This window comes from Pezoporus flaviventris, unplaced genomic scaffold (genome assembly GCF_033815535.1).
Source record: "Pezoporus flaviventris isolate CSIRO_AGI_PZ_B2104156 unplaced genomic scaffold, CSIRO_AGI_Pfla_v1 ptg000031l, whole genome shotgun sequence".
NCBI lineage: Eukaryota > Metazoa > Chordata > Aves > Psittaciformes > Psittacidae > Pezoporus > Pezoporus flaviventris.
In genome coordinates this window covers 55,492,416-55,507,077 of record NW_026892579.1, presented here as the reverse complement: position 1 = coordinate 55,507,077, position 14,662 = coordinate 55,492,416, and the positions used below count along the sequence as shown (strand labels likewise).

The following is a 14,662-nucleotide window of genomic DNA, read 5'->3' as shown; positions in this document are numbered from 1 at the left end:
AATCATAAAATAGTTAGGGTTGAAAAGGACCTTAAGATCATCAAGTTCCAACCCCCCCTCCATGGGCAGGGACACTCACACTAAACCATGTCACCCAAGGCACTGTCCAACCTGGCCTTCAACACTGCCAGGGATGGAGCATTCACAGCCTCCCTGGGCAGGAAGATGGGTTTCATGTTGAAGACAGAAGTAGTGAGATAAACTGTCTGGGGGGGTGGGGGGGTTGGTGTGTGTGTGTGTGTGTGTGGTGTGGTGGTGGACTCTCCATCGCTGGAATTTACCATCCCTGGATGTAGGTATTTAAAAGGCATGTAGACATGGTGCTTAGGGACATGTTTTAGTAGTGGACTTGGTAGTTTGTTAATTGTTAGGCTAACGACTGGACTTGATGATCTTTAAGGTATTTACCAACCTAAATGATTCTATGTTTCTATGCCTATAAGGTCTCCGGTGCTTTTTAAATGTTAGAAAGACATCATCCTTCTGCAGAGCAAGGAATCAGACCAGAAGCAACCTTAAGGTCCCCCTCATCATCTGCTGACCCAAGCCCCTCAGGACTCTGGAGGCTTCATTCACATCTTAGCTCTCAGGCTTATTTACAGAAGCAGAATGTTGCAGTAGGTGTGATATAGAACCGAGGTAAAAACCAAAAAACATAGCAGTGATTTTGGAGGTGTATTTTCTGAAGGGGCGTTGTGTCTTGGCCTCCGTCATGCTTCAAGCACCAGGCCCTTGCACGGCAAGCAACATGACAGCAGCTCTAATCAACCTCTTCTCCATTGCACACCAGACATCTTCCTTTCTTGGTTTATGCCAGACACAGAGGGCAAGATCCAGTCCATGATCTTCAGCTATCTGGAAGACTGGTATCTTGCCTAAGCGAGTTTCTTTGGGCTTCGTTCCTCAGAAGGTCAGTGGATAGGGACCAGCACATGCAGAGGGCATCACAGCCTCTGCCGGTAACACCTTATTTCAGTCTGGGATATCCAGCCTTCTCTGGAGGCGTCGAGTGCTTTTTCCTGACCCTAGAGGGAGCCCAGGTGATGTGCTTATGTCTAAGGTACTAACATTAAGTTAGATGAGCATCACACAAGGGAGCTAGCACCTGCCTGGCTACTTGGCAAAGACATTCATTCAATGGTGCAGGACAACACAGGGCAAGCTGTAAACAGCATTTACATACCAGGTTGGGTATAAACAGTTCCAACATCCATCTTGAAGGAGCCTACCAAGGTACCACTGCGCAAAAGGTTTTTTGAGTGGATCACCTGGAAATCAAGATGGGAAAACAAATCAGACTTTTCCCATGCACTGTGAGCCATAAGGCTCTTCCCAGAGGTGTTCAGTGTCATATATGGGAAGGGAGCTGATGCATCTTCCTTTGTCCCTGCAGGACCTTGTCTTGCATAAGGACACTAAATGGCCTGGTGGGGTTGACAGCTCTTGCTTAGTGATACTGGAAATACATACTTGTATTGAATACCAAAAAAAAAAAAAAAAAGGCAAAAAATAAATAATGAAATTTTCCAGCCACTATGGCAACAAACACTGGGACATTTATCTGGAGGATGAGTCTTTAGGATGCTCAAAATCTATGTTCTAATTCCCTGTGTGGGAGAATTCATACAGCCACTCTGTGCCTGGGATTGATATGGATACTGCTAATTAGTGTGCTTTGGTCAGTGAATCTGCAAATCATGTTCATCACCCTCCTCTCTGGCTGTTGGGGGGGTTTGCAGCCTCCGCTTTTCCCTCAGCATCTACAGTACCCAATTTCCACAATAGCTCTGCCTGTATCATGCCCTAGGAAATACTCTGGCAGGCTCAGGAAGGTCTTTCTTCTCCCCAAGCCTAAATACATCCCATGATGAGTTTACTGCTGCCTAGCTCTGAAATACCAGAGATCATCCACAGAGGAAGATGGCAAATGCAGGAGTACAGCCATGTGGGCTCAGCAATGGAGGTCAGCAACTGAAAGAGGGACTGGGGGTCTGCAAGAAGAGGTGAGGCTCGTAGGACCGAACACTTCATCTCCCACTGGGGGTCTCACATTAAATCATCACTGTAAATCCATCCCCAGTGCATATGCAGAATGGGCTGGTTCCTTCCAAAGCCCCATGAAAAGGACAACACAACCATGCTCACTTACGGACAGCTTGATGATCTTGTCGAACATGACATCTGGTGGGACGTGGAAATCGAAGACGAAGTACTGAAAGGGAAAGAGCAGTTATGACAGCAGGACAGCCGGGGCAGGTTCCTTTGGGATTGAAAGGCAGTATTACAGTGCATGCTGCAGCCAGGGAAGCTGTGACTGCCTGGAGAAGCATTATGCAGTACATGCCACAGCAGAGATTCATCTGCATGAGCCCCAACACTGACAGCCTCTGCAGCCTGAGGAGCTAGAAGGAAGCAGTAACTTCGTAGAAAAACTAGCACAGAACAAGGGAGTGTGCACTTGTTAACATTTTTGCAAAATACCAGAGGGCAAAAGCATCATTTCTCTTTCTGCGTTGTTTGGCATTTCATCTTATTCCAACAAGAAATGACAGAGGACAAAAAGAAAACAACCCAAGTGATGAGAAGTAGCATTTAATAATCATGGCAATGTAGACCCTGAGAAAGGGGCAGGCATGAGCATCACCAGATGACAGACCCACCTCATTGTAGTAAGGGCAATTGGTTGACTCCTTCATGGACGTGTATTTCTTTTCCTCTCCAACCTCCACACAGACCATGGGGTCCATGTTGAGCCCAACAAGCTGCCGGGCCTCGATGATGGTGATGCTGACCTGTGGAGTGGGATTCGTGTACCTTTACCTCCTGAGATCATCACATGCCGCTCCCTGCCTTCACCCCCCTCTCCTCATCTCTCATTTTTAAGGGATTTGCATTGCAACACTGGAAACTCTGGTGTCTACTGGTCACACCAAAGACATCAGGCTGCTTGGACAAAGCCCAGGCAAGCTGCAAGAGACTGTGGGATGCAGGAGATCCTGAGCATCCCTGTTGCTTCATCCCCAGAACATGGGTGGCTTCACACAAGGTGCAAAGTCATATAGTTTAGCTAAACTGTGAGAGTGGACCTTGGCTGGTGAGACCCCACTGGCTTCACTTACTTCTGCTAGAAGACACTGTAGGCCCCCTCCAACTGAAATATTCTGTTATTTATTCTTTGTGCAGTATTCCCCACTGTTTCCTGGCCCAACCCTCCTACATACATGAAAAGACATGTGCCATTATATTTAAATGAAGTACTCCTCTATGTGGTATATGAAGAATAAACTTCAACAGAATCACCCAGGTGAAGCATTTGCATACATTTACAATGCAGAAATCTGTCATTCACAATTCAATCCACCTTGTGACATTAAATTAATAGTAGGTACTTAGCTAATATCTAAATTCCTTTCTTGCAACATCTAATGAAGGTGTCCCTACCCATGACAGGGGGTTGGAACTATATGAGCTTTAAGGTCCCTTCCAACACAAACTATTCTGTGATTCTATGCTACTACGAAATTTCCTAACTTTAATTAAAAACATAAGGTGTAATTCCATGCAGGTAACAAATCTTTTCAGTTTCCAGCTGCCTTTTTTCTATTATCTCTATGGGTAAATTTGGGGAAATTTCATTTTGGTAACATATTAAGAGGCTTGACTTTCAATCAGATTTCTTTAAAAGATGCTCAGATAGGGTGTGAGAGACAACGTCCTTTCCTCTTAATTCTCAGATGTTCCACAAAATCCGGTTGTCAAAGGAAAGCAGACATAGAGAAGTGAGCCAGGCACATGCCTTGCTCATGAACCAGCTTAGAGCTGCAGATCCTGTTACATGCCAGACATTAGCCATTCCTCATAACGCCAACCTTGTGGTCTTCCTGTTTACAGTGACCAGATAACAACCTCGTGTTCCTTCTGCCTCTTGGCTGAAATTTGTTTTGCACCTTCCCCTCCTCTCTATGATGTTCTTTTTGTTTCCCCCTCCTGTACCAAGCATGATCGCTCCCTGTAAGCCTCTACATTTGGTCTGCAGTGGATGCTGCAAATGATCTGCAATAAATCTCTAACAAAAAATCATTACTTGCAGTGTTCCCAGATGTCCCCAGGAACGTGTTGCTGTGCTGAGAGGTGTGGACATTAAGCTAAATTGCTGCTGGATCAGCATGACTTGGTGAAAAGGAGAAGAGGAATTTATGAATCACACTGGCACCAATTAGTATCATAAAAGGGAGCAGCAAGGATCATCTGAGCCTTGGGAAACTAAACATCTGGTTCTTCTAATTCTAGATACAGTGGCAGGAACTGCACAGGACAACAGCAGTCACATACCAGCCTATTTGAGGAAATCCACTAAGCAAGAAACTGCCAGCCAGGGCTCACTGATCTTGAATGCTAAGCAGCATACAGAAAGGTCTTGGGAAGTAAGAGAAATGTGCTGGACACAGCCTGTTTCAATCACAGATTAACATGGAATTTCTGGGCTCCACATGATTGAAAGCAAAACCACTTAATTAATTAATCTTGACTTTATCGTAGAATCACAGAATGGTTTGGGACGGACGGGATCTTCAAGCTCATCCAGTTCCAAACCCCTGCCACGGGCAGGGACACCTTCCACTAGACCAGGTTGCTCCAAGCCTCGTCCAACCTGACCCTGAAAACTGCCAGGGATGGGGCAGCCACAGCTTCTCTGGGCAACCTGTGCCAGGGCCTCACCACCCTCACAGGGAAGAACTTCTGCCTAAGATCTCATCTCAATCTCCCCTCTGTCAGGTTAAAGCCATTCCCCCTTGTCCTGTCCCTACAGGCCCTTGCCAAAAGCCCCTCTCCAGCTTTCTCGTTGGCTCCTTTAGGCACTGGGAGCTGCTCTAACGTCTCTATGGAGCCCTGTCTTCTCCAGGCTGAACAACCTTGACCATTGCCAGTTCTTGTGCTTTGTGAGCTCAATGTTGAAACTCAGCACAAACTACTTCCCTGCAAAACACCCCCCATCACCTCCTGTGTTGTGACCCTTGTAAGCCAAGGTTGGAGGCACAACATTGTCACCTACCTGGTAATCCATTGGCCTCCCAGCACTCGGCTCCATTTTGATGTCAGGCTTGGACCTTTGGAGGGGCAGAAGAAACCCTCAGTGAAACCAAGATGGACTTGCTGCAAGCTGTGATGTAGCATTTACAGGGCCACCTCACTGAATCTCCTGCCCTCTTTGAATCTGAGGGACATGAACCTTGGGGCTGTGAAACATCACTGAACATTGGTGCCCTTTGTAGCAGGTCAGGTATTTCCAAACGGTTGCATGGGGCAATGTGATTTCCAACATACCCATCTCAGGGGACACATGTTTGTGACCCCACCTCCTGGCTTGCACAAGCTCACATCCAGACCTCACCTCTTATTTGAGACATTGGTGGTGACAGCTGTAACAGAAGCCAAGGAGATGGTGTCTGGCTCCAGTCCCTGTAGCAGGGCTTTTCGGTCCAGGTCTTCTGCTTCCAAAATGGCAGGTTCATCTGCATAAAGGAGACAAAAGAATGTCTCTTACTGTTTCCACTCAGTGAATAATTAAAGGGAAGAGAATGATAACCAATACATTCTATCAACCTCAACTGATAATAGAAAGAACAATGGTCACCGTGTCAGGTCACAGACAACCTGCTCTAAAAAGGGATTTAAAATGAGGCTTACCTCCTGTGACACATTATTCCATGGGCAGTGTGCCTCTATTCAGGTTTGCGGAGGCAGAAAGAAAATGTAAACTACAAACACCTCAGACTTCAAGGGGTGAAAAGAGCATTTGGGCAAGTGTTGCGGTTCTACATACCAGAAGAGTGGTTGCAAAGGCAGCCAACTGTTTGGCTTTGGGGAAGAGAGGTCTGAAAAACAGGAGAAAGGGGTCATTTCCCAAGATGAAAAACTGCTGCAGGGAAAGTCAAGACACCAGATCCCAGCACCTTTGAGACACAGTCGCTTTGTCCACTGGTCTGCATTTCTGTTGGAAGAAGTTGATGGAACTTTCTTGTGTGCAGTCCATGTGCGCGTTGTGCCTGCCCATCCTACCTTTGCTCTGGTCAAGAAATGATCACAAAGCAGCAATGATTTCTTTTTATCTCTGGGGCCAGAAGCACCAGTATAGCTGCTAGGTCACTGGTTTGCTACAGCAGGGTATCACCAAATCCACTCCTACAACACAGATGCTGCTCCTGTCTCTTTACTAACTGATGCAAGGTCGTAGCTTGCTCCAGCAGACCAGAAATCATTTTTTTTCAGCATAGTCTGGCCTGGCTTTCTACAGCAACATGGGCCTCAGTTGAAGCCAGGGAGATCTAGGGTGGGTGTTAAGAAAAGCTTTCCATCAGGTTGGAGAGACACAGTGCTGCAGGTTGGGTGAGGAAAGGGTGTCCTCAACTCAACTGGAGTTCTTGAGATTGAGTCAGAGCCCCACCAGCTGAGAAGCACCTCAGCAGGTTCAATCCTACCAGGTGCATGTGGGCAGATGTAGTAGCACCCTCCCAGGTTGGTTTTCAGTGGTCTAGTGAGTCTGACCTGAGCAGAACAGGCTCTGTATGGGAGGAAAGCAGCCCATGGCAGAAGAGGGATGCTGGCTTGGCCAATAAGTAGTGGTTGCAAAACATCCACCCCACCTCAACACTAGCTGGCCAGACCAATGGTAGGAATCACAACCAATACAGTTTCAAGGCTGAGAGAAGAGGGTGGTGTGAAGAGAGCAAAGCCCTAGTAAGATGAGAAAATGCCAGAGGTACCTAGGGAAGGTGGAAGAAGGAGTCCCAGAGTTGTGCAGCGCTGACCACACCATGGAGTACAGCAGCTGTGCTGCAACTGTTCCCTGATCCCAAGTAAGTCCTGATCTGTGCAGGCACTTTACTACCTGTCCATGCACACTGTCTCTCCCTGCCTTCTCATTCCAGCTGTTTTCCCCATGGTCTTGCATGGAGCTTTAACCACGAGATGAATACCCAGGCACTGGAGAGAGAGGGAGGCCACCCAGGTTTCGATGCCAATGCCTCCACCTTCATTGGTGTCCCAGGCCAAATTCCCTCTTTCTGTCCTCAAACCAGGCTGAAAAACAGTGGAGTTCACCCAGAAACACTGTCTAAAGCAACAGTTTGTCCTTGCTGCAAACACACATTCCCCTGTTTCTTTGCCACTGAAACCCAATCCTTTGGTCTGAATGGAAACAACAATGAATTTCCAATTGCTGATCCCCTTGTGTGTTTCCAGAAAGGCATCCGGTTTCAGCACCAATGCTGTGCCGAGCCCTGGCCACAAACAACTGAGTACTTCTTCCCATGGTGCTGTTGCACTGTATACCCAGCAAGGAGCAAGGGCTAAATCCTGCTTTGCATCACTGTATCTGCAAATCACCCCTTGAATACAGCCAGAAGCTGCCTGTATGAGTCCCAGGGTTGCCACGGTTGTGATATCACAAGGTGGGTGATAACTGGCCAAGCCTTCAGCAGGAAACTCTTTCCATCAGTTCCTACTTGCCATTTGCTCATGGAGACCATCTCTCCATCTGTCCTTCTGAGCACTTACTGCTCCCTGCCTAATCCCTGAGTTACCAACTGGCTATGCCCGATGCCATTCACTTTCGGGACAGACTTTTTAGCAGGGCCTGTGGTGATAGGACAAGGGATGATGGTTTTAAACTAAAAGAGGGCAGATTCAGCTTAGATATAAGGAAGAAATAATTTATGATGAGGGTAATGAGGCACTGGCACAGGTTTCCCAGATCTGCTGGTAGATGCCCCATTCCTGGCAGTGTTCACCACCAGGTTGGACGAGGCTTGGAGCAACCTGCTCTAGTGGAAGGTGTCCCTGCCTGTGGCAGGGGGGTGGAACTGGATAAGCTTTAAGGCCCCTTCCAATCCCAGCCCTTCTGTGATTCTATGATCTCTCAGGTGCCTTACTGGGATGTGGAGGACAGCCAAAAAGCAGCACTGGAGCAGGGAACAACCTCCTCCCAGAAACAACGTACCTTGTTTCCGATGGTCATCCTTTGATGGACGTGTCTTGCCAAGCTTCATGGCTGAAAAAACTCCTTTCCCGGCTCTGGCAGAAGAGAAGGAAAGAACACTCTTCAATTACTGTATTTTTTCTTGCTGTTTATTAGGAGTCAGGGATGGGAACATGAGGAGCCTTTCACAGCTCAAAAGCAAGTGAGGAAATAATAACTTGAAAGACTAAGCAAGGGCTGCTGCAAACATGCCCCAGGGCAGAGTCAAGTTTGCAGCTAAATGCACTGCCTTGAGTCTTGGGTCTCATTTGTTTTTCTCAGGGAATACCTCAAGCTGGGATAAAACACGAGGCAGGAGCACAGTGTTAGCACTGAACAAACTCTTCCCTGCAACCCATTCCTCCTGTCTCTGCTGCTGGCCCCTGCTGTGCACAGACTTCTCATCTCTCCCAGCTTGCTATTGCTTCCCTGGGCAATTACCTAAAACCATTTGCTAAAAATTAAACCATTCAACCACCTTGCTGTGAGAAATCAATAACCTCTTTATCTAGATCAGCAGCAAACCTGTGCAGATCCTAGGCATTTCCAGCAGCCCATTGCAGCAACATGATTTTTCCCCTTTCAGCACGTTAAACACCAGCGCCAGGTCAGTCTTAGCTCCCCTTCTGATTCTAGGGGAGGGTCAAGTTCACTCGGGGCAGTTTGGGCTGGATTGGCTGATAAAATCATTGTGTGCAAATTGCTTGCCAGTTGCTGTCTAAAAATACCCGTCATTTCAAAGTAAGTTTAAGAAGTACAACTTGTAGCTCCAAATGTTTTAGTGGGGCTTGGACTGCTACTCCAGCCCAGAAATCAGCCTATGCAACCACAAGGCCATTGACAGTCTGGGCTCCAACGTTACTTGGCATTTGTTCCATACACATACAGCAAATACACACAAATAGAGGATTCAGTAAATAACAGGATTTCTGCACTGCAATCTGGGTGATCTCCAATGCAGATCTAGCAAACGGGCAGAGATTGTTAAAGACAGTAAGAGCCTTGCAGGTATTTTCAGGAGACAGTTCCTTGTTATCTGAGGGTAAGTCCATGCTGCTGTTGCAAAGAGCTAGAAGGTTCTGAGTTACCCTGGTGAGAGTTAATGGAGTCTGGAGGTAATGAGGATTTTTAGCTTGAGGATTCAGCTGAAAACGTCAGTAGGAAGAAAATCTCCACAGCATCAGTAAAACTGAAACCAGCGAGAAGAACAAGTCAGACCATGCAATTGCCTTGTTCTAATAGTAAAGAGCAAATAGCAACAGTACAGAGCAAACAGCTGGTGAGAGGCTTGAAGGCAATGGCCTGTGACTGCCCCAAAAGCAGAAGGTGGAAAAGCTGAAAGGGAAACTTTTTTAATTGGAAAATTCCCACTGCCTGAAAACGTTGCTCTTTGCAGAACCTTTGCAGGTTTGATGGAGATGTTCTTGGGACAGCTTGGAAGCAAGAGGGAACCTTTCCTCCAGCCTGGACCTCACCTCCAAGCTGCTGCCAGGGCTCAGCACCATCCCTGGTTGCAGCAGAACTGGTATGCGCTGCCCATAATCCAGGTGTCAGCATTGAAACTGTGGGACCCCCCAGTATCTGCTTTGATCACAGCTGGCTGAGGCCAAAGGGTGAAGTTGTACTGTTTTTTATATCTCTTGAAAAGCAAAGAAGTCCTGGCATTGCAGCCAGCCTGAGGCATGTGTTGTCTTAGATCACAACTGGAAGAATGCAGGCTGCTGGCAGAGTCAGAGCAAATGAGAAGAAAACTGAGGAGAATAGGAGAATAATGTATTCACCAAAGGAGGGGGAATTCAATCGGAGAAGAAGGCCAGCATAAGATACAAGAACTGCTTATAGCTGAGGTTTAATTGGGATTAATGCAATGCTTAGGCCGCAAGGCAGTCTCTCATAGCTGTGATTAATCCATGGGATCCTCAGTGAAAGGGCAGTTGCTCAATGGATAGAGGAGGAAAGATGAGAGCTATGTTTCCATATTTGTTATCCTGCCAGGGAACATCTGTCTCGAGGCGCTAGAGGGGAAGTAACACTTCTAAGCTACTTGCAAACTCATTTTTCTATATGAGTAAATGCTGTAACAATAGCGCAGGCTGTGAAACTCTGCTCTGAGACCGCTCCCCACCACCGAATTTCCTTCCAGCAGACACACAGCCCCTCTGTAAGACAATGCACCTCCAGGGCTGGTTACATTACATTCCCTTCCCTTCTTTCCACTTAATTTATTTGAAATGGAGAAAGAAACATCCCACCAGCCCCAGAGCTGGCACTCTTTGCTTGAAGATGCTTAATAATAAAATCACTATATTTGTCCTGGAAATTTCTGAGGTTCCTTGGGAAGTACAACAAAGCAGAAGAGCAGCAGGATGGTGTGGAAGTTGTGGCTGCTCCATCCCTGGCAGTGTTCAAGGCCAGGCTGGACAGGGCTTGGAGCAACCTGCTCTAGTGGAAGGTGTCCCTGTCCATGACAGGAGGGTGCAACTGGATGAGCTTTAAGGTCCCTCCCGATCTGAACCATTTTGTGATTCTATGGTGGTGGAGCCAGTATGACTGCTGAGAAGACGCTGGCAGTGTTGGTCCTCTACGAGGATCCAAAATAACAAGATCCTTGCGTGGCCACTGAGGATGTAGTTGGTCTGGCTTAGGTCCCTAAAAGTAGTAACGCTGCAGAAAAGGCCCCAGAAATGGGAAATAGCCTCTGGTACATCCACAAGATGAACCTCAGCACTACCTGGTTCAGAAAGCAGAGTCCAGAGGGCACAAGGTCTCTTGGTGGCATAAAATTTCAGGTGCTGCCTCCATGCCCACACCCTGACCACATCTCCCTGCTGCTCGTCGCAGACCCAGTTACAACATCTGGTGCTGCTGCCTTCCTTCACCGCTCCCCTTACTGGTATTATCGCAGTGGACTGGAGCCTAAGGGAGACAAATATCTAGGGATCCATGGAGTTTGGAGGTCACCAAGGAAAATAATTAAAAAAAAAAGAAAAAACAAAGGAGAAAAAAAAAAGAAGAAGGGAAAAAAAGAAGGGAGAAAAAAGGAACAAAAGATATGAAGGAAATCATAGAATCACAGAATAGTTTGGGTTAGAAGGGACCTTCAAAGGTCATCTACTCCAACTCCCATGCAATGAGCAGGAACACTTTCCAGTAGATCAGGTTGCCCAGGAAAAAAACCGAAGGAAAAAAAAAACCAAAAAGTGGATTTTGGTGAATTTTGGCAGCATACTTGGTATGTGATGAGAAGAAGGAAAGAAGTAAGTGATGGATGAGGAGGAAGCCATTCCAGATGCTTTGAAGGCAGATGCTCAGTGGCTCACCCTTGTCTCCCAGACCATTCCCAAGCCCCATCTGTCACCTTTTCCAAGCCAGGTGAGCACCGACACACCCCATACACCTCCTGTTTCCCATCCCTTCACCCACCGGCTGACCAGGACTTGGCTTCCCCCAGGAGGAGATGCTGGAAGAGCTCAGCTGAGACGGGAGAGCAGCCAGAGGCTTGTCTATGGTGGAGCAGCCATCCTGGTGCCTTGGGCAGAGCTGTGCTCGATGTGCGGTTCAGGAGCCAAGCAGGGATGGGGACTCCGGCCAAGCCTCCTGTCCAGTCACAGCAGGGTCTTTGCAGCATTAAGCAAAGGTCGCCAACCCCTCTGCTGCTCCTGCCAGGCATCCGACGGCACAGATGGGAAGCTGGCACTGGTGGAGAGCTGACACCATCTACACATGAATATTACATGAGGAGCCGTGAACCTGAGATGCCGACACAGGTTGTGCAGCAGCACCAAGAGCCCCCCTTTGCCACAGCCTGGGTATAAGGCTGGTTTCCTAAAGAACTGAGACACTGGTGAGGATGCTGCTGCCTGCGTGCTCCCCTCCAAAATGGTGCAAGCTGCTGGACCACTGCAACCCAACGTGGAAGCAGGGTCAAGACTGGGTTCCTGCAAGTTGTGATTTAAGACAACAAATGCTGGCTGCAGTATGGTTGCCAGCCATGTTCTGGGCCACATCACAAGCAGTGTGACCAGCAGATCAAGGGAGGGGATTCTCCCCCTTTGCTCCACTCTGGTGAGACCCTCCCTGCAGTCCTAGGTTCAGCTCTAGCAGCACCAGCATCAGAAGAGCTTGGAGCTGTTGGAGTCCAGAGGAGGCCACAGAGATGTTTGAGGGCTGGAGAGCACCCATCTACTATGGAGACAGGCTGAGAGAGCTGGGCTTGTTCAGCCTGGAGAAGAGAAGGCTCCACAGAGACCTTAGAGCAGCTTCCAGTGCCTAAAGGGGCTGACAAGAAATCTGGAGAGGGGTTGTTGACAAGGGCCTGTAGGGACAGGACAAGAGGGAATGGCTTTAAGCTGCTGACAGAGGGGAGACTGAGATGAGATCTGAGGCAGAAGTTCTTCCCTGTGAGGGTGCTGAGGCCCTGGCACAGGTTGCCCAGAGAAGCTGTGGCTGCCCCATCCCTGGCAGTGTTCAAGGTCAGGTTGGATGGGGCTTGGAGCAACCTGGTCTAGCGGAAGGTGTCCCTGCCCATGGCAGGGGGCTGGAACTGGATGAACTTTAAGGTCCCTTCCAACCCAAGGCATTATATGATTCTGTGATTCTAATATTGGATTGAGCAGACAAATTATATTGAATTGAGGCACTTGACTTTGTCCTTTAGGGTTCCACCGTGTGGCTCTCCAGGAGGGGAGCTCAGAGGGAATGATGTATTTTGAGACATGGGCAGCAAGATGGAAGCAGTCTCTCTCCTGGCCAGCTTCTAGTTAAAGATACAGTTGCAGGTTGTTTGTTAATTATTCATGGCTTGAAAGACATTTTAATCATTGCTCTTGACTGAGGAGCTGGGAGCAGGGAACATGGTTTCCATGGCTCAATTCTTTGCAGAAGTTATGCCTGTCAGATGGGTGCTGCCTCCATCACCCCTGTGCTAACAAGACTTCCAGTTCTTCCACTTGTAATGGGGACAGACCCCACTGCCAGCCCCATGGGTTCATGCTACCCACACCAGCCTCGAGCTCACCACCAACCCTCAGACACAGTCTGTTTCTTCCCCCTTCCCTGCACAGCCAAACTGGGAATGGGAACCAACAAGGACCAGGCTGTTTGGTGCAGGGAGATCTCTTCCCACCTTTCCTTGAGTCTGCCCCCTCCTTGCAGACTCCTTGGAGACATTTTTCCCTCTCCCCATCTCATCTCTGCCTCCTCGCTTTACCCCATTAATTAGGAGGGTCCATTAGGAAGACACAAGCAGAAACTGGTCCTTCAGCTGCAATGCAATCCATACGAGCCAGAAGAGACCTCACTGGCTGGGAAGTGCCCTGCAGTGGTTGCAGGGATCATCCCCTGGGCAGCAGGAGATTACCCAGCACTCACAGGAGTAGAGAGCTGGAGGATGCTGCTGTTGGGAGAGAGTTCAGACACAGCCTGGTCTGACACCAATGCGAGCAGCTGGGGATAAAAGAAAGGCAGGAGCTGAAGAAACTTGTCCACATGGATGATGCGGCAGCCTGACCTGTAGGCACAGGAGCTGTAAAGCTGCTGCTAAGTCCCATTTGCCCTGTGCTGAGGACCTGCACCCAGACCCTCTCCTGCCCTGAGCCCTGAACATGCTGTCCATGACCAAGCTGGGAAACTCTTCCCACAGCCAGGACCCGTCCAAACCTGATGGGAGCCAGACTTCTCTAAGGACCTCAAAGTCCCCTGCCAGTCCTGCCAGGGACTGCTCCAAGCCTTTTACATTGACTTTTGCTGTAGACAAGTATTCCCTCTTAAGCCTAAGGCCACACACCCAAGTTCCTCCAAGGTTGACAAGGCTCAGCTATAGAGAAAGACCAAGCACATCGTATACCAGATCAGCCACAGCATGAGCTAGGAAAGCTGGAAATAAGGAGAAGAAGGAGCAGGGAGAGCAAACCTACTTGTGCTCCTTCGTCTTCTCTTTGCCTTTGCTGGAGCCAGTGGTTGTGCATCAAGGGAAGAAAAGGCAAAAAACCTTCAGTGCACTTCAAGTGCTTCAATCAGACCACAAAACCATAGAGGCTGCTCTTCCCTTTGCAGCTTCCCTGCTCCTCACACATGCTCAAAGCGCCCCATCCGTGGGCTGTGATCATGGGCAACCTTCCTCAGCAGGGCTGGCCCCAAACACCCCTGTCCTACCTACACCTGTAATTTAGGTGGATAGCATTGCTGCATGACCTCTGCTAGGCTAGATGGGCTTAGGAGAACCACAGCTTCCTGCACTAGGAGGTGGAGGTGATGGGCATTCAGTGGATGTGTGTACATGGCCAGTAAAGCAGCTAGAGCTGTGAAGGCATACATGTGGGTGGGTATGTGCACAGGTCTGGGATGCTGTTGGGGCAGGAGATAAGGCTTCTTTTCCTTTTTGGTGGAGGGGGATGGTCTTCCTTATCCTCCCAAAAAGGTGTATTCATATCCTCCCTCCAGAGAGGACTACTGAGATGAGCTGGATCTGGGGGTCCTCAAACCTGCCCAGACTGACACTGCATCCTCCTGCCATGACACTGTGCAGGAAACACTGAATGCTCACCTCCCTGTTTCACTCTGCACCCCCCTGCTCTGCTTTATGGCTTTTCCAACCTGTTTTCCTTCTCTCAGGGCTCCTACATTTCTCTCTTTGGGACCTGCCCC

The 14,662-nt window shown here is 48.6% G+C and overlaps 2 protein-coding genes across 11 annotated transcripts in view; one reads left to right on the top strand and one right to left on the bottom strand.

Annotated features, from left to right (window-relative positions):
• ESCO2 (establishment of sister chromatid cohesion N-acetyltransferase 2) overlaps positions 1-14,662 on the top strand; it is a 255,473-nt gene that overhangs the window by 28,495 nt on the left and 212,316 nt on the right. The window lies entirely within an intron of this gene.
• Positions 1-14,662, bottom strand: part of OTOF (otoferlin) — a 97,940-nt gene that overhangs the window by 32,856 nt on the left and 50,422 nt on the right. For all 10 annotated transcript variants that reach the window (XM_061461184.1, XM_061461186.1, XM_061461187.1 and 7 more), the window contains exons 6-11: positions 8,000-8,073; positions 5,393-5,513; positions 5,054-5,108; positions 2,661-2,792; positions 2,150-2,212; positions 1,184-1,268 (exon numbers count right to left, since the gene is read on the bottom strand). In XM_061461184.1, the coding sequence (XP_061317168.1) occupies positions 1,184-1,268; positions 2,150-2,212; positions 2,661-2,792; positions 5,054-5,108; positions 5,393-5,513; positions 8,000-8,073 (530 nt within the window). The remainder of the gene's footprint in view (positions 1-1,183; positions 1,269-2,149; positions 2,213-2,660; positions 2,793-5,053; positions 5,109-5,392; positions 5,514-7,999; positions 8,074-14,662) is intronic.